This window comes from Carcharodon carcharias, chromosome 3, assembly GCF_017639515.1.
Source record: "Carcharodon carcharias isolate sCarCar2 chromosome 3, sCarCar2.pri, whole genome shotgun sequence".
Lineage (NCBI taxonomy): Eukaryota > Metazoa > Chordata > Chondrichthyes > Lamniformes > Lamnidae > Carcharodon > Carcharodon carcharias.
This window is the reverse complement of record NC_054469.1, coordinates 36,925,036-36,949,868: the sequence shown is the minus strand read 5'-3', so window position 1 is coordinate 36,949,868 and position 24,833 is coordinate 36,925,036. Positions and strand designations below refer to the sequence as shown.

The following is a 24,833-nucleotide window of genomic DNA, read 5'->3' as shown; positions in this document are numbered from 1 at the left end:
GAGCCAGCTGGACAGGGTGTGAACTGTTCCTGCGGCAACGGTGAGGTCAGCAAGCATCCATGTGAGGATCCTGCACCACATCATCCCTCCATCAACACAACTCTTAGGCCACTGTTCTGTGTGCGGCTGCCAAGCACTAATAATCTCCACTTTCTCTCCTAGGCACATCTGCTGCATCGCCCTTAGGCTAACTTGACCCCAACTCCAGCACCGAGAGCACCTTGGATAAGGACAGGGCAGCACAGTTGAAAACCCTCCATGGCGCTCACACATACTCCCCACCAGCGCAGCGACACACACCTCGGTGGTACCTGGGTGGGATCACAATCTAGTGAGCACAGTACACAATCTGTTCCACAGCAGATGGAAGCAGGGATATCCTTAGTCGCCGGCACTCGGAGGACTGCTGGAGGCAAGGAATCTGCTGAGTCTGAGTCAGACGATGAGCCTCTGGATTCGGTCCTCAATCAGTTGTTGGAGCTGCGAAGACAATCGCGGGACAGGAGTCAGACATTCACAGAGGCAATATGAAGATTATGGAGCGTCCTCACTACATGTCACCATCAACCTCCTGAAATCTAGTGACTATTAGGGCCTCCACTGCATCTCCAAGACATGAGCCTGAGCGCTGAGGGAATGTGCACTGCTACCAGTCACACAGGAGTCAAACGTTCACAGATGCAAAGTGAGGATGTCAGGACTGCCCTCACTGCATCTCGCCTCTATCCTCCACGAATCTTGCAGGTATTTGGACCTCACGAGTGCTCTATCCTTATCTGGCCAGTGCGATGGCCTCATCACTGGCATCCTTGCCTTCGAGGACCTCATCACGCTCGTCCCCATCGACCTCATCAGAGGAGACGTGTAGCTCTTCCATCACCTCCTCAGCCAGGGTCCTCCCCCTGGCAACCTACTGCCAGATTGGGTAGCACGCAGCAAGCGACGATGATGCACATCACCCTCTGGGGACTGTATTACAGGGCTTCACAAGACCTGTTGGGGTACCGGAACCTCATTTTCAATATGTTGACCGTTTGCTCCACTAAAGTCTGGGTTGCTGCATTAGCCTCCCCACTGGAGCCCTTGTCCCAGCACCGCACCGAAAGTCAGCCGGAAGAAAGCCACTTGCCTGGTACCCCCTCCGAATGCATGGCGCCTCTTCCTTGATGTCCTAGGGCCAATCCTCGTGAGCGCTGCACAAGGCTGTGTGCACTCACCTCCAAGTTCCCCTCAAAGTTCAGCTCACCAGGTGCACACCTTTTAAAGGCAGTCATAAATTGTGCCATTCTGCAGTCACGCCGATGCGGGAGGTAATTTGACGTAGGGGGGATGATTCCGGCATGCGGGCACAATGATGAGATGCAAATGCATTAAAATTAAGTTCCTGACGTTGGACGGTGGGAAACACAACCCACCATTGACAGGCAGAGTGTGCGATTGCAAACTGGTTTCATGATGGCGTAAAGCTGCTTTTTTGCTTTCAAGCCATATTGTCTCCTTTGACGCCCGCCACCAATGGGAGCAGACCCTTCCGACCTCAGCTTCTGACCTGCTCTTGTAGCCACATTTTTGAAATGGTTGGTCCAGTTAAGTTCCTGGTCAATGGTAACCCCCTGCATATTGATAGTGAGGGATTCAGCGATGGTAACATTGAATATTAAGGGGAGATGGTTAGACTCTGTCTTATTGGAGATGGTCATTGCCTGGCATTTGTGGGTGAGAATGTTACTTGTCACTTTTCAGTCCAAGCCTGAATGTTGTCCAGGTCTTGCTGCATATGGACACGAACTGCTTCAGTAGCTGAGGAGTCACTACCTCCAATTCTTTCTTTCAGCTGCAGACACAGTGAATGAGCCAAAGATTGTTCATTGAGCTCCAGGTTCATTCAGTAAGTGAGTAGGGAAGCTGTAGGCTTTTCTCATCGCTGATTGAGCTCTGAAAGAATTGTCACTGCAAATTCGGATGAACTTCTTTGTCATGCAGTCAAAGCGTTTGAACTACTATCTAAGAGAAGAGAGACAGACGTCTGTTTATTTGGCTTCTTATCATGTCTCTTAGAAACATCCCAAAAACGCTTCACAAACCACAGATTACTTTGAAGTTGGGTAACTGTTGTTATGTAGGCAAATAGCAAATTCCAGTTCATCCCAATTAGACAGTTTTTTTTGGCAGTGCTGGTTGAAGGACTGTCAGCCCTGACACGTTTGGAACTCCCTGCTCTTCTTCATATAGAGCTACAGGCTCTTTACTGTCCTCCTGAACCACCAGGACAGAGAGATAGGGTCTCGGTTTCAAAAGAAACAGCTTGCATTTACACGTGTAACCTTTCTCCCTTCAGGATGTCCCAAATCTATTGATACCCAGTGATGTGCTTTTGAAATGCAGTCATAGTAATGGAGGAAACAGAAATTTGAGCACAACAAGGTTCCATATACTGTAATGAAATACATAATCAGATTATCTGTTTTGGTGCTGTTGATTGAGAGTTAAAATTTTTACCCGGACACCAGGAAAACCCACAAGCTCTTCATCAAGTATTACCACAGGATATCTTTCTCAAACATTGCCATAGGGCATCCAGCATATTTCCAGCCTAACAGCTCATCTCGAATGGCACAGGAGCATTCTACCCCTGATCTTAATCTAGGCTGGCACTCCTGTGCACTACAGAGGGAATGCTGCACTGCAGTGCAGCACTCCGTCTATAGTGCACAGGAGTGCCAGCCTAGATTAAGATCAGGGGCAGAATGCTCCTGTGCCATTCGAGACAAGCTGTTAGGCTGGAACTATGCTGGAACATGGCATTGGGAGGGAAGCCCAATGACTTCCTGCCACTATGGCAGCGGGAACCTTAGGACCACTGCCGCCCAACCCCAGGTAGCCAATTAAGCCACTTAATGGCTCAATTAAGGGTCACTTCCTGACCCTGCCAGCGGGTTCCTGGGAAGGGGGGACATCCTTAATAGGTGCTGTATGGCCCGTGAAGGAACCCCTGTCTGTAATGACCCGAGGGTCTCCATGATAACAATCCAACCCCACCTCCACCCCCACCCTGCCAATCACCAGCGTCTGTCTCCCTGGCCCCGGCTTCCCCAAGGACACCTACAAGCCAACAAAGGTGCCTCAGTATCGACAAGCACTCATCCTCGAGATTCAGTGTCAGCTCTGGCCACTGCGAGCTGAGGCTGTTAAACTGCTGGCCTCCTGATTGGCCCGGCAGCCCTTGAGGAGGTGGTGCCATCCTCAATTGAATGGCGACCCTGGAAGCGGTCTCTTAATTGGCCGCTATTGGTAGATGCCACCCCAGTGTCCCGCCGCCAGCTGGAGATGGGGGCAGGGAAGCTGTGGTTGGCTCCCCCTTTCGCCCCTAGCGGCAGGACTTCCAACTCCACAGGAGAGTTCAGCCCCAAGTGTCTGTGCAGTTCTAGACCAGAGTCACAGCTGACCCATGTTTAGCTTCTCACTGAGTCATCTGTGAGCCTTAAGATATCGTTATCTGACTTAAACAAAAATCACCAGTACAGTGTGCCTCAGTACGATTCTTCTTGTCAGCTCTGTCAAGTGCTTCATACAACTGTTGACCCCCCAGCGCTCCTGCTCCAAATAAAACATGACAGCTCACCCATAATTACAATCCATGGACACTATTTAATGTCTCTGTGGGATGACATTTTTCATCGGTTACATGCAATACATAAAGTTGTGTTTTTGTACATTTTTTACACGCTTACATGAAAGCTCCTCTTGACCTCGTTCAACCATGTTTTGCTTTGAAGCAGCCAATTAGCTGACATAATTTTTGTATCAGTGACGTAAAGTGCTCGTGATATGATAACATAAATAGTATTATTCATACACATCACATACTTGTCATTGATTTAACATTAAATGATGCTAGTGAAGTGAGCAATTCCAAAGGGCAAATATTTCTCTATCTGACTTACCAGCTGCTTTAGAATTTCACAGCACAGAAGGAGTCCATTGGAACCATTGTGTCTTTGACAAACCTTTTATCAATTAGTTCCACTCATCTGCCCCTTCCTCATAGCTCTAAATATTTTCTTTTCAAGTATTTATTCAATTCCCATTTGAGAGTTACTATTGAATCTGCTTCTGTAGTGATTTTAAAATTCCACTTTGTTCACATTTAGAGAATTGATAACTGTAATGATTGACCGCAACTAACATGGTGGATAGGTCAAGTTTAATCAAAGTTTAAGATGGGAATTATACAGCAAAAGCATACGACCATGACAAGTAGCAGGATGGCCAGCGTGTACAAACAACTTCCTTTTTTTCTTCTCAGTACCTCGCATCTTCACGTTTTGCAAACCACCCAAAGAGTGTTAGCATGGATCAACCCTTAGCAGTTTCTCTGCATACTGCACTGAGGTGTCTCTTAATTGTTAATCTTTTTCAGGGGTGAAGCTGGATGGGTTATTGACAGGGCCCTTTGGTGATATAGGGCAGCATTTCCCCCACCCCACCCCGTTGTTGGGGGGGGGAAAGTGTGGGAGCGGGCATGGGTAGGCGGGCTTCCAATCAGAGGCGCGCCACCATTTTACATAGGAGGGCCAATTAAGACCTGCCCAGCATGACACCTATGCGTTCCCTGTGTGGGTGGGGGGGGGGGGGGGGGGGGTGGATTCCCTCAGCCGGGAATGCACAGATCTCCCTGAGGCAAAGTGCTGCCTCAGGGTGATCGGCTCAGATTTAAAACTTTCAATAAAGATGATTAAAAAATTTCCCTGCCATGTCCCCTCACGTGTCACTGTCACACGAGTTGGGACATGCCCATAACTTTCATTTAAACATTTAATAAAAATTTAACTACCCTTATGGAACCTCATCCCACCCGTGGATGAGGTTTCATGATTTTTCCTAAGCCCGCCTGGACTCCTGGCCTGCCCGCCATCCCTAAGGCTGGACGGGCAGCAGGTCCATCAATCGTGTTAATTAGTTTTTTAATGGCCTTAATAGGCCGTTGACAGATCAGCAGGCGGGCGCACAGCCAAATCAGCTACGCGCCCGCCGAACTGAAAGTCTAAATAACGCGGGGTGACATCGGGACGCACGCCCGATGTATCCCCACGTCATTTTACACGCCGGCAAGCAGGCCCCACCCCCGCTCACCGACTAGAAAAACCTGCCCATAAAAATATACTTTCTCTGAAATACACTAAAAAAAAGTTTTCCTTGTCTAAATCGTGGGGTGAAAACCCATCTTTAATGTTATCCACCTGCCATTAACCTCTTGAGTTTTTGTATGTACCTTCTGTCCTTGGTCAATCAGGCCTTACTTCATCCCCTCCTTATCTCACTCTGGGCCCTTCTCCAGTTTAGTTTTAAAGTTCCTTCCCAGCTCATCCCTGGGTTAACTTCAGGGGCTCATTATTCATATTGGCCTGTTAATGAGCTCGTCACAATGGCTATCCAGTCTGATTGGTTTTAATTACTTATCAGACTATTGAACGAACAAAAAAAAAGATAAAAGCAAAAAACTGCGGATGCTGGAAATCCAAAACAAAAACAAAAATAACTGGAAAAACTCAGCAGGTCTGGTAGCATCTGTGGAGAGGAACACAGTTAACGTTTCGAGTCCGCATGACTCTTCAACAGAACTAAGGAAATCAGCTTATATTTCACCCCTTTTCCATTTTTCCTTAATTCTGTTGAAGAGTCATGCGGACTCAAAACGTTGACTGTGTTCCTCTCCGCAGATGCTGCCAGACCTGCTGAGTTTTTCCAGGTATTTTTGTTTTTGTATTGAACTAACAAGTTGCTTACTAAGGTAACTTCTATTCCACTTAGTTATGCTAATTAACTTATGTATTTCAGCAAGCTTCTTAAATAGGCAGGGTTGAGTGAAAAGCCCAGCACAGTTTTGTATTACAGCTATTTGTTCTAAGTATCTATCTAGTTGCTCTCTCACTATTGCAGGGGCCTCGCCTGACCATGGGCCCCTTTCAGGCTAGCTACAGCTGTCATCACATAAGAATAATCATTCCACTGGTTTGTTTCTAGAGAAACAAAACTTTAAGCTGTGTCCAGTAAAATGAAACTTATAGTACAAATGTATTCTTTTACACATCTCAGGCTTACTATTAAATATATGTTCATTCTAAGCATATTTCTAATTTATATCACTTCTACGACCTTTTCAGGCAGTGCATTCCAGATCTAATAATTTGTTGTGTAAAATGTTTTTCCTCATCTCCCCCCTGGTTCTTTTGCCAATTATCTACAACCTGTGTCCCACTGAACCTCATTTTAATGCAACAAAAGAACGGAAATGGTGCAACCCCAACACATGTCTTTATGATACAGTCCTCAAGTGCAGGAAGAAGCCTCAAAACAGTTTATCACAAACTGAAACTGTGGACACCACACACGGGGAAAGGGATGAGGATGAGAGAATGGGTACAAAGACACAGTTGGAGAGGATGACATTGAGACAACTTGAGAAAGCAGAGGCACAGGTGGCCGAGGGGAAGGAACGAATGAGAGAGAGTCAGAGAGCAGGAGTTTTATGACTGAACAAGCAACTGCTGATGTGGAAATCTGTGAGAAAGAGGAAGGAGGAGAAGTCCAGTATTAGAGAGTGGAGGCTAAGTTCAGGATTTTAAGTGGAGACAAGATCGCTAAGAGTAAAGTGGGTGAGGTCATTGAGGGATCTGAAAGCAAAGCCAAGAGTCTGATGCAGCGTCAAGGGGGCTAATAGAGTTTAGGGCATTGATGGGGGTATGGTAGTGAGAGTCTGGGGTTTGGGGACAGAATTGTCGATGAGTTGAGGTTTGTGGAGGGGGGCATTCCTTTTTACATTTAGAGTTATACAGCATTTCAAACCAATTTTCCTTTAATTATGCTAATTATATCTAATTTGTATATGCAATCTATCAGGGAAGATATATGGGCCTTGGGGAGGGTAACACACAGATTTACCAGGGCCATAAAGGACTTCAAAGGTTAACTTATGAGAATGAATTATATCAAATAGTGTGTATTGCCTTGAATATAAAAGTTTGGGTGATTTAAACAAGGTCTTTAAAATGGTAAAGAGATAGGATAGGGTAGATCAAGAAATTATTTCCTCTGTTGGGAGTTCATAACCAGAGAGCAGAATCTTCAATTAGATCTAGGCCTTTTGGGGTTAAAATCAAGAAGCATCTTTTCACACAAAGTGTGGTGAAAATCTGGAACTTGCTTTTCTAAAAAACTGTAACATTGGGTCAATTGAAATTTTCACAGCTGAGATTGATAGATTTTTGTTGGGTAGCAGTGTCAAGGAAATTGGGGCCAAGACAGGGAATAGAGTAAAAGTGCAGATCGATCTTATAGTTGTGGTTTGTACAGAACTTGAGTGCTGCTGAAAAAAGAGATGCTATCAAAGCTTTACATCTTGCATCAACATGTTAGTAACAAAAGCACTTGCTGGACTTGTGTAAGAGTTACAAGCTGCCAGGAGATGTATATGATTGAACTTGTTCATACAGCTCACTGTGTCTGTGTATGTATGGGCTGCCCAAGATGCACAAAAGCGATGTCCCATTAATCTCTATCTTATCCATGACCAGTTCTCCACAACATGAGTTGGCCAAATTACTACAACCAATTCTGAGCAAGTTTTCCACATACACTGTGAAGGCTTCCTTCACCTTTGTGAAGACTATACAGGACTTGCATATCAATAGCAACACTGTGTCTATTTGCTTATTCCACATTGCTACACTATTCGCCAAAGTACCGGTCAAGGAAGCCATAGACATTTGCACTGCATCGCTGTATCATGGTGATCTAGACACTATCACCAATATCTAAATCTACTTATTGAGCTTACGAATTCAGCAACTCTTGCAGTTGAGTTCAGTTTTAAGAACACCATATGTATGCCCAAATAGATGATGTTGCCATGGGATCCCCACTAGGCCTGGCTGTCGCGAACATCTTCATTGGTTTCCACAAGAAATGCACTTTTGATGGAATGACACCCAGGGCAGAATATTTCTCTCGTCGTGCGGGCACGCACCTGATCCAAACTAGAGTAAAATATTGCGCGATGATGTCAGGCGAGCATCCCGACGTCATTGTGTACTCTCGCAATATTTCACTCAGCGGGCGCACGCGAAAGGCGGCAGCGCGCCCACCGACAATTAGCAGACCATTAGGGCCCTTCATCAATTAATTAAATCAGGCTTCTTGCTGCCCGTCCAGCCGTTTGGTTGGCGGGTGGCCTTTGGATTTTTGAGGAAACCTCGTCCATGGGCAGGATGAAGTTTCCAATGTTAATTAAAAATAAAATAAAAATGTTTAAATCTCATTTATTGCGTGTGCCTGCTCATGTGATACAGTCACATGAGGGGACACGTTCACCTTGGGCAGAATCTTCTGGCTGACATTGTGCGAGCGTCCCGACATCAGCTCACGGCATCGCAATATTTAGGTGGGCGGGCGCGCTATGCAGCGGGACGCGCACCCACCATTAATTAAAGGCCTTATTAAGGCTCTTAACTTGCCAATCGATGCCGATTTTGAGGGGCCCGTGCAAACTTCGGCTCGGCGCACGGGCCCAACGGGTAGGTGATTTGTTAACAAAACTTATTCACTGGCGGGATATGTGGGCTCAGAGAGGTTGTTCATGTTTTTCATGAAGTATTTAATGCAGAAAGTGTTTTAAACTTGCCTGTGTGATTGTTACCAGTTCAGATCGATTTCCAATAGCTTTCTCTGTACTTTGAAGCTTCAGCTCACCAGTCTGCAGACAGTAATCTTTATCGGGCCTGTAGCTTTCCGGAGGCCTCCATTTAGCCTGGGGGTATGGGTTCTGACATCTCCACTGGAGGCAGCTCCTCTGAGGAGGAAGGCAGGAATAGAATAAGGAGGAGGCCAGGACTGGACAATCAGCCTCCAGGGGAGCCACCTTTGGGAGGCCAGGCACAGGCACAAGGGGCACAGGGCCAAGAGGTTGTCCAAGGTGCAAGGCGCCGCAGAAGATACCACTATCCTGCTGCCAGGGTATACAGGCAGTGAAGCAGCTAGCTCAATATGACTAAGGTGCAGTGCTGAAGGAGGTTCCATCTGTCAAGGGAGACAGTCACCTACATCTGCCAGATGATTGGCCCTGAGATATCTCCTATCTGTGTGGGTGGACACCCCATGCCAGCGGCTCTGAAGGTCACAGTTGCCCTCCACTTCTATTCCTCTGGCTCCTTCCAGGGGTCGGTGAGTGATCTTTGCGGTGTCTCCCAATCAGCTGTCCACACTTGTGTCGAGCAGGTTACAGATGCTCTGTTCAGACGGGCATTAACCTTCATCTACTTCCGCTGGGACCAGGCAAGTCAGGCACAGCAAGCCAGAGGCTTCGTGGCCATTGCTAGCTCCCCCAGTGTACAGGGTACAATAGACTGCACACATGTGGCCATCAAGGCACCAGCAGGTGCGCCCGGTGCCTTCGTCAACAGGAAGGGCTTCCACTCCATGAACGTGCAGATAGTGTGTGATCACAGGATGCTGATTCTACAAGTCTGTGCAAGGTACACAGGCAGCTGCCATGATGCTTACATCCTCAGACACTCCTAGGAGCCCAGGCTCTTCAGTGCTCCGGCCTGGCTTGATGGAGGGCTGCTGGGTGACAAGGGCTATCCCCTCAGAAGGTGGCTCATGACACCTCTCTGCCATCCAAAAACAGAAGCTGAGCAGCGCTACAATAGGAGCCATGGCACCAGAAGGGCTGTGGTGGAGAGAGCCATCGGTCTTCTCAAGATGCACTTCTGTTACCTGGACCGCTCAGGGGGTGCATTCCAGTACCCCCCAGATCACGTCTCTATGATAGTGGTAACGTGCTGCGCTCTGCACAATCTTGCGCTGAAAAGGGGGGATGCAGTTGACGATGAAGACCTTGATGCAGTGGATGAGGCTGCACATGATGAATCCAGCAGTGGCTCAGAGGATGAGGAAGCACAGGGCGATGATGAGGGGCAGCACGCCGACCCGCTACTACACCAAGGAGGTAGGGACACCCGGGACAATTTAATCCAACGAACCTTCAGCTAGCTTCACACACATCGATCATCAGGACCAGCATTGCTTGGCACTTCCACATGTGGCACTTAGGTGCTACATCTTCCACCTCATCAGCTGCAACTAAGGGCTTAGTACAGAAGCATCAATATCCACTCAAACACTCATGAGATATCTGTGAAACATACAAATGCAGCACAAAGGGAAAACCCTCAGCCATGGTCAGAAAACTGGACTTTATTCCATCCAACATCAAAGAGAAACGTCTCTCTTACAAACATAACTATTTGTTCCCTAATCTAAGGCCAACACAACATCACCACTGACAAACCCATGGAGTGCCTAACGTGCCTTATGCTTACATTTGCGGGTGCTACATCTTGGTGCTGCCCCATCGCTCAGAGTGGTTTGTGAGACAGCCTGCTGACTCTGCTGTCCTGTTGGCCTCGATGACCTTGGCGGCCGTCCTCTGGCCTGTGGAGTCTGTGCTGGCCCCGCCTGGGAGGGAGTGGCCAGTTCCAGAACTAGCACCTCCCCAGTTGTCGCAGCCTCAATGGATGCAACGGTCACTGGCAAAGGGGCAGAGGAGCTGCTGCCCTCATCCGGAGCGCCCTGAGAGGAGCTCGCAGAGACGACAGGCAGCTGCTGCATCACCGCAGATGCCTGGGCACCAAGCGCCGACACTTGGTGCCCAAAACATCTCCCTCACTGGGAATGACCACCTGTGGCCATTAGCGCTGTGAGGGTTTGCTGGTCAGAGCGTAACCCAATCAGAGGAGTCTCAATCCGATTGAAGCCCCTCTCCATGAGAGTCACCAATGTCTCAATGGAGGAAGCCTGAAGCTCTGTCCTGAGGTTCATGCCATCACTGACACTCTGCCTGGACTCCTCCACCACAGAGATCAACTGAAGCACACACTCATGCAACCCTGCCAGGTGCTCCTGTGCATCCAGCCACTTGCCCTGCAGCTGCTGCATGGCTGACATCTCCAGAGGCACATCATCACTGTCCGACTCAGCATGTGCCTGGTCCCCTGCAGTCCTCTGGCTGCTGGTGCCATCGGCACTCTCTGTCTCTGCCATCTCCTCCAGCGATTGTGAAGTGCCCTCTCCACTGTGCCCCAGGACACTAGCCGATGTTGCATTCCCCACCAAAGTGTTTGTGTCTGCCCTGGTGCCTGGTTGGCTGAAAGGATGTGATGCAAGTTGCAAGTCTTGGCCCTCAGGTGTGGAGGGGGGGCTCTAGACATGTTGCTGGCGGCCATCCGGTGGTGATGCTGAAATTAACAACAAGGACAGTGCATCAGTTAGCATTCATTCAGTAACAGCTTTCATCCCTTCCCCCCCCACCACCAGCCTCATAAGTCATTCACCCTTCAAGTCCCTAAGGAGATGAACATTGGTGGGGTGGAAAAGAGTCGAGAGGAGGCCCAAACATTACACGCACATACAGACAGTCTGGTCAGATGGCCTAAGGAATGTCACATGGAATGTTATGTGGTATTGGAGTTGGGAGAGTGCAGAGGTTCCTGACCTGGATGCATGCTGGCCTGGAGAGTTGGAGTGTTGAGGAAACATTGCAAACACTTGCGACATTTGCTGTGGAGCACACAGGAGATTGACAGGTCACGTTATTGACCTTCAGACCGTTAGGAGGGGCATAGAACGGGTGGACAGCAGGTTTTATCAGTAACCTCGTAAATAGGGCCCAAGCTATCTGCTCACCGTGCAACCTTGATGCTGAAATAGGCACATCAAGACATCTTGCAGGATGTTGCCTACCCTGATCAGATCATTTCACACTGTCTATCATGCAAACTCATGATTGGGCCAAATACCACCACTTTTGATCCTGAAGAGTACCCACTCTACCTCAGATTACCCTGGAAGGGTAAGGTGTCTCAAAATGTTGAGCAACGGGTGAAGCTAGCTATTTTACACTGTCACAGAGCAGTAGCAACAGGAGTGGAATTCTCCACTAACAGGATGCTGCCATCAAGTCTAAAAGATGTTCTGCCTATCACACAAATGAGAAATGTGGTAAATGAATTTCAGTGCCAGTTAATTCCAGGTGTATAGGGCATATGTCCTAATGATTGGCTGGTTGTATTCTCAGCTGTTTGCTACAGGCAAAGTACTGACTGTATCCAACCAGCCGACTCTTGCAAAACTCAAAACATAGACCAGAATCTTCCAGCTCCCCCACCACACAGGTTCCCCTGCGGCAGGGCTGGCAAGTCATTGAAATCTCCATTCACATCAGCAGGACTGGAAGATCCCGCCAGCATAAGGGACTGGAAAATTCTGGCCATAGTGTTCAACATTAGATGTGATTCCATGAATGAACTGCTAAACAATCCTGATTGTGCTAAGATTTACAATGAAAACCCATTTAAGAGTATCAGTCAGGTTCGCAGTGTGGCTCATTTACACATGCTAGAAGTTACATATATTTACACATAGGGCCCTTTCCTTTGCAGACAGAAGGAATGTTGCACCTTTTTCAACTAAACAGAAGCTTAGAGAACAGTCATTCCCTGGTTCATTCCCCAGGGCAATGCCTTGGCCAATCAAGTCAACCTGCCTGGTTTGAATTTGAACAAAGCTAGGCAGTTAACTGTTCCATGCTGCATTCTCCATGGCAACGTCTCCACTAATCAGAGTCCATTTGCCAACCAAACAGCACTCTCTTCTCACGCAGTATAAATTGTTGTTCCCCCATTACTTTTGGTGATTTCTTGTGAACTGTCCTGATGAGTGCAAGACGAAAGGCTTCGCTAACATATCTCTTTTTTCAACTAGATCAGTCTTGATCGAATAGAATGGCACAAGGCATTCCTGGGAATAGAAAGGCCTACTCCTCTTATTAGTAAAAGAGCATTGATAAATTGATAATTCTATTACAATATGACCTTTCTCTCTCTCTCTCTCTTTCTATTTATGTGTGGAATGTATTGAGGGGTTATAGCCCCACCTCAACAGTGGTTTTAGGAACTGATAAGACCGTTCCAATGCTCTCCTGATCAGCCTTCTACTTTGCGGTCTCCATAAATTTGAGCTCATCCTAAAGTCTTCTACCTTGATCCTAACTCATTTACCATCTCCCTTGTGCTCACTGACCTACTTTGGATCATGACCTTGTAATGCCATAATTTTAAAATTCTCAACCATATGTTCAAATCCCTCCTTAACCTGGCCCTCCTCTATCTATTTAATCTCCCCCAGCTCTACTACCCTCACAGATTTCTGTGGCATCTCCAATTCTGAAATAAAACCAGAAAATGCGGAATGTACATAGCAAGCCTGTGGAAAGGGAAGCTGAGTTCATGTTTCAGGTCAATGACCTTGCATCAGGGCCCAATTCTGACCTCTTGTGATTCTGACATTCATTGCTCCACCATTGGTGGCTCATCCTTCAACTTTTAAATTTTGGAATTCCCTCCCTAAACCTCTTTACCTCTCTCTCCTCCTTTAAGTTGCTCCTTAGCACCTTTGGCCAAGCCTTTGGTTACCTGACCCAATATCTTCTTATGTTGCTCAGCGTTCAATTAATCTTGTGAAGTGCCTTGATACTTTTATGATATTAGAGGCAATATATAAAGGCAGATTGTTATTGTTGATGTTGCAATAACAGAAACATTGATCAGCTGGACCAGGAGTGTGTACATATGGGCCTCGTGACTTGCTAACACAACAATGTTGTAGTACAACACTTTAACACTCTGGTGTAATCATCATTATTTAATGGCTCTTCCATGAACAGAGTCCACATAAATTAATCTCACTATAACATTGTAACGTTGGAGATGATACTCAACTGCTGCCCACTTGCTTCACAGCTGAAAATTAGACAGTCAGTAGAGAAAATGGTGGAGTGGGATGCGAGTGGGTGGTGTGGAACAATGTGCAGTGGAGGAAGAGGAAGGGGTAGAACCATCAGTCATCCTGGCCATCCAACGCCAACCAGCTGCAATTATAGGTGGGCCTGTAATTGGACAGACTGTACTTCCACCTAGTTCAGTCAGGAGGCTGTTTAAATATGCCAAAAGAGGTCTTAAGTTGCTGTTGGACCCCAAATGCAATTTTTCAGCACAAGTGAACTCATCAAGTGCAATGCCTAAAAGTAGAAAAGTACCAGAGGTTCTTGTTGCATAGTCTGAATATTATTGAACTGTTACATAACATGTTTTAAATATACCTTCAGAAATAACAGATAAGGTATCTTTATTTTATCAGGACTGCATGCAGCTAATGTGCACATTTTCATTTCATTTACAGCTAAACTTTGTCCTGTTTATTAGTATTGTACGAATACTGATACAGAAGCTAAGGTCGCCAGATATTGGAGGCAACGATCACTCACAATACAAGTAAGCAATTCATTTGTTATCTCATACTATGTGCATGATAGAAAATATTGGACACACACACAAACACACAGGCACACACACAATTTGTACGATCAGGCTTGATTCAGTCATAAACCTTTGGAAAATGTAATATTCTTAAGTATCAAAAATCCACCAATTAGTGATACATCAATTCTTTTTATCAATAATTATTAGTCAAAATCAGCTTTCAATGTCATAATGTGTAAAGAAAATGAAAATATTCTAGCTATCTGGCAATGGACTTATTGATACCTTAAGGTGCCTCATCCATCAAACTGTAGAGTTCAACAGGGTTGTTGAAGTAACTTGGTGCTTTTATTTGCACACTTGATTTTTTAACCCCTCCCTCAGTCTCACTGCAGCAGCCTTTTTCCATTTCATTCCGCACCCCACCCCCAAGCTCCCTTTTTTTAAAACTGAGAAACGCTTCCTCATCTGAATCTATGTCAGGTTGAATGTTCTGCTTTCTTTCTTTCCACAAGTTCCCATGCCAGTCATTACCTCTGTGTAGTACACTGGAGATTCAGAATGGAGTGTGCTAATGTAACACTATCTGGGTGGATGTACACTCAGTCACCTGAGCTCCACTCGCCAACTGCTCCAGCACTGCATTGGGACTTTAAACAGAAGAGCAGTGCATTAAGGACTGTCCAAGCCGCAAAATTAGGACTTCTGTGAGGCAACGAGATACGCAAATAATAGGCATATATTTCAGGCCTGATTGTTAACTCTTAAAAACTTTAAACAAAAAGCCTCCTTAATGGGATGCCAGTTGACACATTCATCATGTAATGGTACCCAAACGTATCAACTCAGCCTGAGTTAACTTTCAGTTAAGGAAACAATTGTATGTTCGGTGCTTGTTCATTTGATTAAGGAAATTTATGGAATAACCATGAAAAACATATTAATACCGGTTCATAATGAAAACATTCCAGGTGTTCACATATGGATTAACTGGTCTGACTGTAAATGTAAGATGGTTTCCCAGAATCAGGTGCTGGGGGGGATTTATGTTCTATGAATCTATGAATCACTGCGATCTCTCCCTGGAAATGCTGCAGTTGAACAGGGGACCATTGTACTTTCTGAGCACCAAACATTGGCATAACATTCAGATGGCATGTTCTTTCCCTGTTACTCCACCTTGTATGCAGTTGAGTTCTTAGCCAACTGAAGACCATCACTCAATTGGGGTGGGGAAGGGATGACAAATCCCTTCATTCCAGCGGAAATAATACAGAAGTTAAAGTTAAAGCGACCCAATTGCCCTCTTTTCACCTCCCTTGGCACCTGCCTGACTCCTGAATTTATCTTAATCAGGGTCCTATTACATACATAGGACTCTAATACGATTGTCATGGCCTACTGGGTGGAACGTAGAAACTGTCAGGTCAGGAGCAGTGGCCCTCAAAGCGAAGTAAAATAACTTTACTGTGGGAATAAGGGTTCTCCTCCAGACCCCACAGAATATTTTGAGCCACTGTCACATGGGGCTCTCACCCTTCTCCATCCCTGAACCCATATTGAACCATCCCCTCCCTCCCTTCGCCCCCTCAGTGACCTACCATATGTTAGCTGAGCAGCCAGCAAGCTGCCCAATATTGAATCGGCATGGAGAGATGCCTGCTTGAGACAGAGAGCTTGCCCACTCCATTGAAACAAGGCCCGCTGGTTAACATAGACCGGCTGTCTAACTGTGCCTGCCACATGCATTATGCTACCTACAAGTTGCTATCCCTGCTGTAATGTTTAATTGTGAACCTGCTGGTTGTCTTTGGTCGTCCAGGTTCTGCACAGCTCTGTAAGGAGCTGCTGGTTTTATAAGTCATGGTGATTGTTTCTGTTCTTCCCAATTAACCAGGAGACTTGCTAAATCCACACTGCTCCTAATCCCGTTGCTTGGAGTACATTACATTGTGTTTGCCTTTTTTCCGGATAATATTTCCCAAGAATATAAGATGGCGTTTGAATTATGTTTTGGATCTTTTCAGGTAAAAACAATTTCTTACCTCTCCTGGGATTTAATTTCTTGTGTCAACAGAAATTATGGTGCTGATATATTTTTTGAATTGTTTCTCTTGTAGGGGTTTATCGTTGCAGTCCTGTACTGTTTTTTAAATAGTGAGGTGAGTTAACTTTGCTGATTTACAAAGTTGCTAATTCATGATTTTGTTTGTAATTAATTCAGGGTAACTATTGCCCACAGACCAAAGGGCACTGAATCAATAGTCACATGTTTTCTGAGACTTAAGAAGCTCTGGCATCTGCTTAAGCCTGATATGTACATTGTAAAGATATCAATCTCAGGTCATAATTTATGTTAGAGTCATGCCTGGAATATCATAGACAAGCATTTATCAACTATCTCTGTTCTCAGTACAGGTGAATCAGTAAGAATGGGAGTTAATAGCCCTTTCCCTCCTGTGTACAAATTCTAAGTAGAAAGAACATCTTTAGCCTATGTACAGTAGTTTGAATCTTATTATGTCAGTCCAGTTTCAAATCCATAAATGCACACCAGTATCACGTTTGTGACATTGCTTGGAACTTCTCACTCCCGCCAGCGGCCAGACACGTGGTGGCCGGGGGCACTAAATTTGGAACGCGGGCAAAAACGAGTTTCCCGCCAGACGGAAATTAGTTTGGAATTTTGTTCTCCCGACTTTCACGGCAGGCTAAAGACTTTCCTGCTGATCAATGTGGGGACCACATTTGCATCTCATGAACACTCATTAAAAATACAACTCGCCGGAATCACATCCTCCCTCCAAGTTTAAATGCCCTGCCAACAGGACGGTCTGTTACATGACCATGTGTAAGTGGCGTGCACCCGGCGACCTTCACTTCACCAGCGACTTCGAGGTACGTTGGCTCTGCTTTCACCTACCCTTAACCGCAGTGCTGCCATATCTCGCTGCCCCTCGGACTCGGCGCCAAGGCTGCTGGCCACCAGGCAAGGCCAGAGAGAAGGGGGTAGGGGAGGCAGAGGCATGACTTGTGGTGGAGGATGGTGGGGGGGGGTGGTTGTGGTGAGTGGAACACAGGAGGGAAGGGGGGAAGGCAAATACATGACTAGGCGGGGTGCATTGTTAAAGGAACAGAGGGTGGTAGCGTGAGACTGTCCTGGGACTGAGGCCACACTGTCAGGGACAGATTCCAAAGACAGTCCTAGGGCTATACGGGCCATGCTAAAGGGCTCTGCATGGCACACGTGGCTTGATCCCGGTACTGGGAGGGGGAAAGCCTCTCTGGGCAGTGATGGCCGTAAACAGCATGGTGTGCAGGACGTGGTCAGTCAGTTACAGATTTTGGTCCTGAGGGTTGGAGGCAGGTGGCACAGTCAAGCTCAAGGGAGGAATCTGCACCCTGTAAATTGGGAGTTGGAAAGTCATGGGGGGTGGGGAGGGTATTGGTTGGTCTCATTGTGTGTGTGGGGGAGGGGATCCCTGAAATTCAAAGTGCGTGTGGCCTTGAGAAGGGTAAGGGTCAGGTCAACAAAAGGTACGGGGCCATCAACATCAAATGGCGGGGGGGGTGGGGTGGGGTTGTTGTGTCAGAGGAAGGGGAACGTGGGACATGATGGGAGATACTTGAGGAGGGGTGGGAGGGCATTTGTTACCCTTGAATGAATACAGAACGTTGCATCAAATGGAAGAGCCATTAAGTACCTGAGACTTTGAGGGAGAGCAGCAAAATACATTTACAAAGTGCAAAGTTTAAGTGGTGATTAAACACCTATTTCTACGTATTGCTGCAGCCCTGACATCCGCAGCAGAGATGGAGGCAGCCAGCTGACTGCGACGCCCTGTTGTCTGAGGTGACTTTGGCTGGCATCCTCTGGAGGCCCGAGGTCTGGAGGTCCCCAGCCTGCTAAGGTTCACCTGCTCAGATGCACCCTCCTCGGCCTGACCAGCTGTCATTGATGGAGTCAGGGGGGAGTTGGAGCGACTGGACACCTTCAGAATTTCCTGGGTGATGCCCCTGGGGTGTCTGGCTGATGCTCCTATGCTGTCTGGGTGCCCAAGGACTCCTCCCTGTCTACTTGAGGAAAGGGGCACATGGAGGGAGGTCGAGGTGCCTCGTCCCCTTCTTGCCTATCCACTACTCAACGCACACATGGCTAGAGTGATGATGTGCAGGTCTGAACGCAAATCCGGCAGAAACTGTCTCCCTTCCAATGGAGACTTCAATGTGCTTGCATGCCGGAGCCATGTCACCAGACAGAACAGTCTGCTGACGGCCTCTGACAACTCTACCTAATGTTCCCCTGCCTGTCCCCGCATCTCCAACATTTCTCTCAAAGCCAGTTCCAGAGGCTCACCACAGGACTCGGACTCAGCAGGTACCTGGTCTCTAATAGTTCCCCAAGTATCAGAGACCTCGGCTGTCACTGTCTCTGTCTGCTGTGGACATGCATCTGTGAGGTGATCAGATTGTGAGCTCGAGCCTACTATAGAACTAGGGCCCACCAAGCTATGTATCTGCACTGGTGGAGGGTGCCATTTAAATATTGTCATGAAAATATATTAATTTTCATAATATTATTGTGATTTATTGTAAAAGTAAGTTAATAGTGGGGTTTGGATGAGTATGTGTATGGGATTTAATTGAATTGGAGACAGCTGATCTGGGGACTATGAGTTATCAAAAAGGAAGCTAGGTTTTAAACGCTAAATACGTAAACATGGCTGAAGTTTTAGAATGTGAAGTTTAAGGAAAATTAGCATTTTTATATAAACCAGAGTAGTTTGAATTTCAAAGAGATGGTAAGATGTTACACCAGCCAGGAGACGCTAAGCAAAAAAGTGTGTTTATTTTTCCCAAAGGTTAGTGATAAAATTAGTACCAAAAAGGATTTATATTATGACAAAAGTAAAGTTGCAAAAACATGGGGCAGGATTTTACATACATCAGGCAGGCACGCGCCCGACCTGATTGGGCATAAAATCACACATGATGACATCGGGTGAGCGTCCCAATGTCATCACGTACTCTGGTGATCTTTCAGTTGGTGGGTGCAAACGAGAGTCGGCAGTGTGCTTGCCAACAATTAAGAGGCCTATTAAGGCCCTTAAGCAATTAATTAATTTATATTTTTCGCTGCCCGTTCAACTGTTCAGTTGGCGGGCAGGCGAATAGGCCAGGCAGCCTTTGCATTTTTAACAAAACCTCATCCACAGACGGAATGAGGTTCCCAACAGTAAATAAAAATCCATTAAATACTTTTCACCGTCATTTTAAACATGTCCCTCTTCATCTGACTGAGTCATATGTGGGGACATGTTTACATCATCTTTAAACCTTTACTTTCCTTTCTCCGATTCTTCAGCTCCCTGAGGCAGCTCTGTGCCCTCAGGGTGCTTTCAGCACATGCTGTTCTGCACAAGCACAGACTTCCACCCTCGCCCTCTTTCTGCCCCCACTCCACCAGCGCTGAGTGTTTCAGTGCACGTTTCACGCTGGATGGCCGTTAATTAACAGCCAGCCAGCGCGGAATCGTGATCAAGGGCCAATCACGGGTGGCAGACCTTATCCCGGCCGCTCCCATGCCCTCCCGCCCAACAAACGGAAAATCCTGCCCATGGGAACAACGGGATTTGCATTAAAAAGAAGAAATATGTATAAATGTGATAAGGCTATGTGTAAGGGAAGAAGGCATTCTAAGGTCTAACACAAGTGTAAAAATCCTCCAGCCTCTATGTATTAAGTTGCTGTCTACAGGAACCGAAGTTGAGAATACTCACTTTGAATTCCACTGTCCAGGGTATTGTGTGCTTTGCCTGGGTCTGTTTAAATCTATTTGTTTTTTACTGTTGCCTTAACCGGGGTGTAACTGGAAGCCAGATTAATTCGGGGTTTTAGGAGTTATTATAGTAATAATTTGTTGACTTATGTATGTGCTTGAAATCTTTTCTTTTGTTAATAAATGTTTAATTTAGTTTTCTAAAGAAGCTCTGAAGTCGTGGTGGACTTATTACTACTGAATTCAAGGCCCGCATCTCGAAATAAAATACAAAGACAGTTTTTGTGGCCACATGATCAAGTTTCCCTCGTGGATTTGATCTGCCTGGCACAGGTCATCTGCCATGTCCTAACACTATGGTGCCAGGACCTTCGACCCCATGAGGTATCGGCGAGGCGGACGAATCACTGCCCGCCCCACCATGAGATTCGACAATGTCCTCACAGATGCATAAAAAATGAGCTGAAAAGCGGAAGATCAGGCGTGAGAACCTGCCCCGCGGCCTCGTGGGAATCACACTGACTTTCCCACCTGCCAACGCACTTAGTCTTTGGAAGGGAAATTTCCACCTATCATGTTAACAAAATAGGGAATTCTGCCTTCCAGAACTTCTAATATGTTAGCAGCACCTGGGGACATTGTCTGTGAGCCTCTGTGCATTAATTTTAAAAGATGAGAATTACAGGCTGTGTGATGTCTCCACGAATGTCAATCTTTCCCAAAGGTTACCACTAATATAAAGCATCATTCCAAAGCGTGACTCACCCCTGAGGAAAATCTTAATAATAACTTGCAAGGGGATGGCACCCCTAATTTCAGCTGGTTTTTGTTTGCTATAACAAAGTATAATCTATATGCAAGCTAGCACAGGATTTATCTACCTTCCTAAGCCTAGTAAAGATGCACATTTGTTTAAGAACAGAAATAGTTTTAGGAACACGTAAAGGTTATTATGTTTGTAGGTGAAGTGCACCTAGTTTCCATCTTGCTCTAAGCTCTCAGTCTCTTCTCTCTCCAGAACTCTATCCAATTCTTCCTTGAACTTATTCATTTTGCCTGCTTCAGTGACCTTTGCCTGATAACTTGGTTACAAGACTTGAATGTTAAAGGAATGTAATTTTCTAATGGATGACAACAACAGGCAGCCAGAATCTAGAACCTGGCTGTAACCCTGCACTCCAACAGAATGTGTGAGTCAGCTAGCCTCAAAGGAAATAATGCCTGAGCAGGCAGTGGCAACGATCCCAATAAAATAACAGCAGCTTGCAGCTTGTGTAGCACCTGTAACATAGCGAAATTCTCAAGACACTTTGCAAATAATTGGACGGACAATGAGCAGGAGTGTGTGAAGCGAGTTGTGTAGGACACCGAATAGTTGTGAAGGTGGATTTTGAGGAGATTTCTAACAGTGATGGGAGATATCATTTCATACAGCACAGAAGGAGACCATTCAGCCCATTATGGCTGCCCCAATTCTTTGAAACTGCCCTGCTGCCCTGCACATTTCCCTGTTCAAGTATAGATACTCCAGGTGATGGATTGGTGGCCCGTCCTGGGTGTACTCCGCCTGGTGCCCATTGCCTGTCGGGATAGGTTCCGACTCCCCATGACCCGGAATTTCATGAAGCGGTTCTGGAAAGTGAGTGAGCGTAGATACTGTTGGCAGGGTCTCTTCCCTGAAAGACACTCATCCTACTGGGTTTTTACAACACCTCAGTAGCTTTCATAATCACTTCCCCCCCACCCCACCCACCCCCACCCCCATCCCCACCCCCCCACCACCCCCCCGCCCCCCCAGGATCAGTGATTACAAACTCTGCAGTTACTCGACCAGTGTCATAACCACAACACTTCCTCACTGCTAAATACAGCAAGATGAAAGGTTTTTAGGAAGGGAGTTTTAGGATGCTGAGAGTAGAGCAAGGAGGGAATACACAAAGGAACAAGAGGGTGCGTGCTAGAACATGGGGCTGGAGAGGATTCCAAAGAATTCATAGAAAAGGACGAAGCTTTTAAAATCACTGCAGGAGGGAATGGGAAGAGCTACTGGAAGTCAGTGAGGTCAAGGGCATGAGGTTGATCTAGACTTTGGACGGGACAGGGTGAGAGCAGCCGAGCTCTCCGAGAGACCGGCAAGGATAGCATCAGAGAAGTTGAACCAGGAAAGATGGACAAAGGTTTCAGCAGTATCCAGCCTGAGATCAGAATGAAAGCTGACAACATTGTGGCTGCTGAAAAGCTAAGTTTAACCACTTTAGAGAATTTGAATCTGGGCCCTTGTTGTATTTTGCAGTTTTTAGAAAAGATTCCTCAGTGGGCGTTATCCACAACGGTACTAGTCTGTGAGCTAACACAAGACTTTGGAGCAAGGCTGTTTTTGTAGAATGTAAATTGTCTTATAGTCCTAGACTCCAAACAGGAGAATCTGACAATGCCATTTTCCAGACTTTGCTCATCCCTATCCAGCTAAAGGTCCCCTGAAGGATGAGATGTCAGATGAATGAGTGGCTGCTGTTTCTGCTCTGGAACTGCCTACAGCTACAAGTTGGCATCAGGGAATTACAATTTTTCAGCTCTGTTAATAGTTAATAAATAGGGCATTTTCACACATACAAGAGGTCCAGTTTATACCTTTATGAACACAGCTGCTGTTGACAGAGTTACTTGGTAGAAATCTTTGTTACATAGCTGAGTTTTCCTGGAAATACCATTCACTAAACAAATGAGTAGTCGGTAAAGCTGAAGGAAATATTGGTGTGCCAATAATTATCACTTGCACAGCACCCCATTAGAGAAATGTCAACTCAAGGAGTGGTGGTACTGTTGCTGAACTAGTAATCCAGAGACCCAGGGTAATGCCCTGAGGACCTGGGTTCGAGTCCTGCCACAGCAGATGCTGGAACTTGCATTCAGTAAAAATCTGGAATTAAAATTCTAATGATGACCACGAAACCATTGTTGATTGTTGTAAAAAACCATCTGTTTCACTAATGTTCTTCAGGGAAGGAAATCTGCTGTCCTTACCTGGTCTGGCCTACATGTGGCTCCAGGTTGACTTTTAAATGCCCTCAGAAATGGCCTAGCAAGCCACTCAGTTGTATCAAACTGCTACAAGGCCTTAAAAAAGGAATGAAACTGGACGGACCTCCAGGCATCGACCTAGGCAACGACAACAGCAAACTCAGCCCTGTTGACCCTGAAAGGTCCTCCTTACTAACATCTGGGGGCTAGTGCCAAAATTGGGAGAGCTGCCTCACAGACTAGTCAAGCAACAGCCTGACATAGTCCTCCTCACAGAATCATACCTTACAGATAATGTCCCAGACATCACCATCACCATCCCTGGGTATGTCCTGTCCCACCAGCAGGACAGACCCAGCAGACGTAGTGTCACAGTGGTATACAGTCAGGAGGGAGTTGCCCTGGGAGTCCTCAACATCAACTCCGGACCCCATGAAGTCCGATGTGGGCATCGCAGGCTCGGCCAGCATTTACTGCCTATCTCTAATTACCCTTGAGAAGGTGGTGGTGAGCTGCCCTCTTGAACCGCTGCAGTCCCTGTGGTGTAGGCACACTCTCAATGCTGTTAGTAAGGGAGTTTTAGGATTTTGACAGTGAAGGACCAGTGATATATTTCCAACTCATTTTGGTGAGTGGCTTATGATACAATGATCACTATCCCCTATATTAATGCATATGTTAATGCATATTAATGTTATTATGGAATGTATTGTATGTTAATATATGCTGATATATTTTAATATATATTAATGAAAAGTGCAAATGTATTAACATATATATTATGTATTTATGTGGCTGTGCTTATTTTTAGGACTAAACTACAATAAATTAAATATATTATAGCCATTGCAATTCTTCATTTTTAAAATATAGGTTCAAGCGGAACTGAAAAAGAAATGGCGGAGCTTGGTTTCAACTTGTCACTTAAAGTCTGATTACAATATGCACAGAACGTCAATTTCAGGGAATGGTTCTTCTCGCAGAAATACCCGAGCTCAGTCCTTCCTGCAGACAGAAACCTCTCTGGTATAAACGTGGTTCTGAGGGCGGTGCTGAATCCTGCAGTTTTCTACCTCCCACACATTCATCGGAATCAAGAGATCCACTCGTGTTTTCCTTGGACACATGAGAGAAACCGAGGGGAACGTCAGGCACAGGCGCTTTCTTTCCAAACGCGAGAATTTTTCAAAGCTTGCATTTTGCGATGCGTACATTTAAAACTTCCCAACAACGTGTGCAGCAGTCAAGACAACACCTTTTTAAGGATTTCTTGAAAATCGATTATATATGTAGTCTTCTGCACAGTAGCGGCTCGGACATTCGTTTACTGAGCCTTGTGATGTTGACTTTTTTTTATGTACAAAAATGGCCAGTATTTCACATTCAACTCTTTGCAACACGAACAAGGCACATCACCAGTTCTTAGAGTGCTATGAGTTCCTGTTCCGATGTCCCAGGGGATGGATGGACACCCACAAATTTGAATGCCTCATGGAAATCCATCAACAGCATACATTGGAATTCTACCAGGTCACAACTTCCATCACAAGATTTAAATCCGTGAGGTTTTATTTATTGTTTAAACATTCCGGGATTTCAAGATGGATAAATTATGTTCTAATCATTTAGTAACTGGGTATTTCTGTACGTAATTTCAT

General features: G+C 46.0%; 1 protein-coding gene across 1 annotated transcript in view; it reads left to right on the top strand.

Moving 5' to 3' along the window:
• The window catches only part of vipr2 (vasoactive intestinal peptide receptor 2), a 158,138-nt gene extending 133,793 nt beyond the window's left edge, over positions 1-24,345 (top strand). The window contains exons 12-15 of the mRNA XM_041183927.1: positions 14,296-14,387; positions 16,273-16,402; positions 16,496-16,537; positions 24,049-24,345. Of these exons, the coding sequence (XP_041039861.1) occupies positions 14,296-14,387; positions 16,273-16,402; positions 16,496-16,537; positions 24,049-24,207 (423 nt within the window). The 3' untranslated portion in view covers positions 24,208-24,345. The remainder of the gene's footprint in view (positions 1-14,295; positions 14,388-16,272; positions 16,403-16,495; positions 16,538-24,048) is intronic.
• The last annotated feature ends 488 nt before the right edge of the window (positions 24,346-24,833 follow it).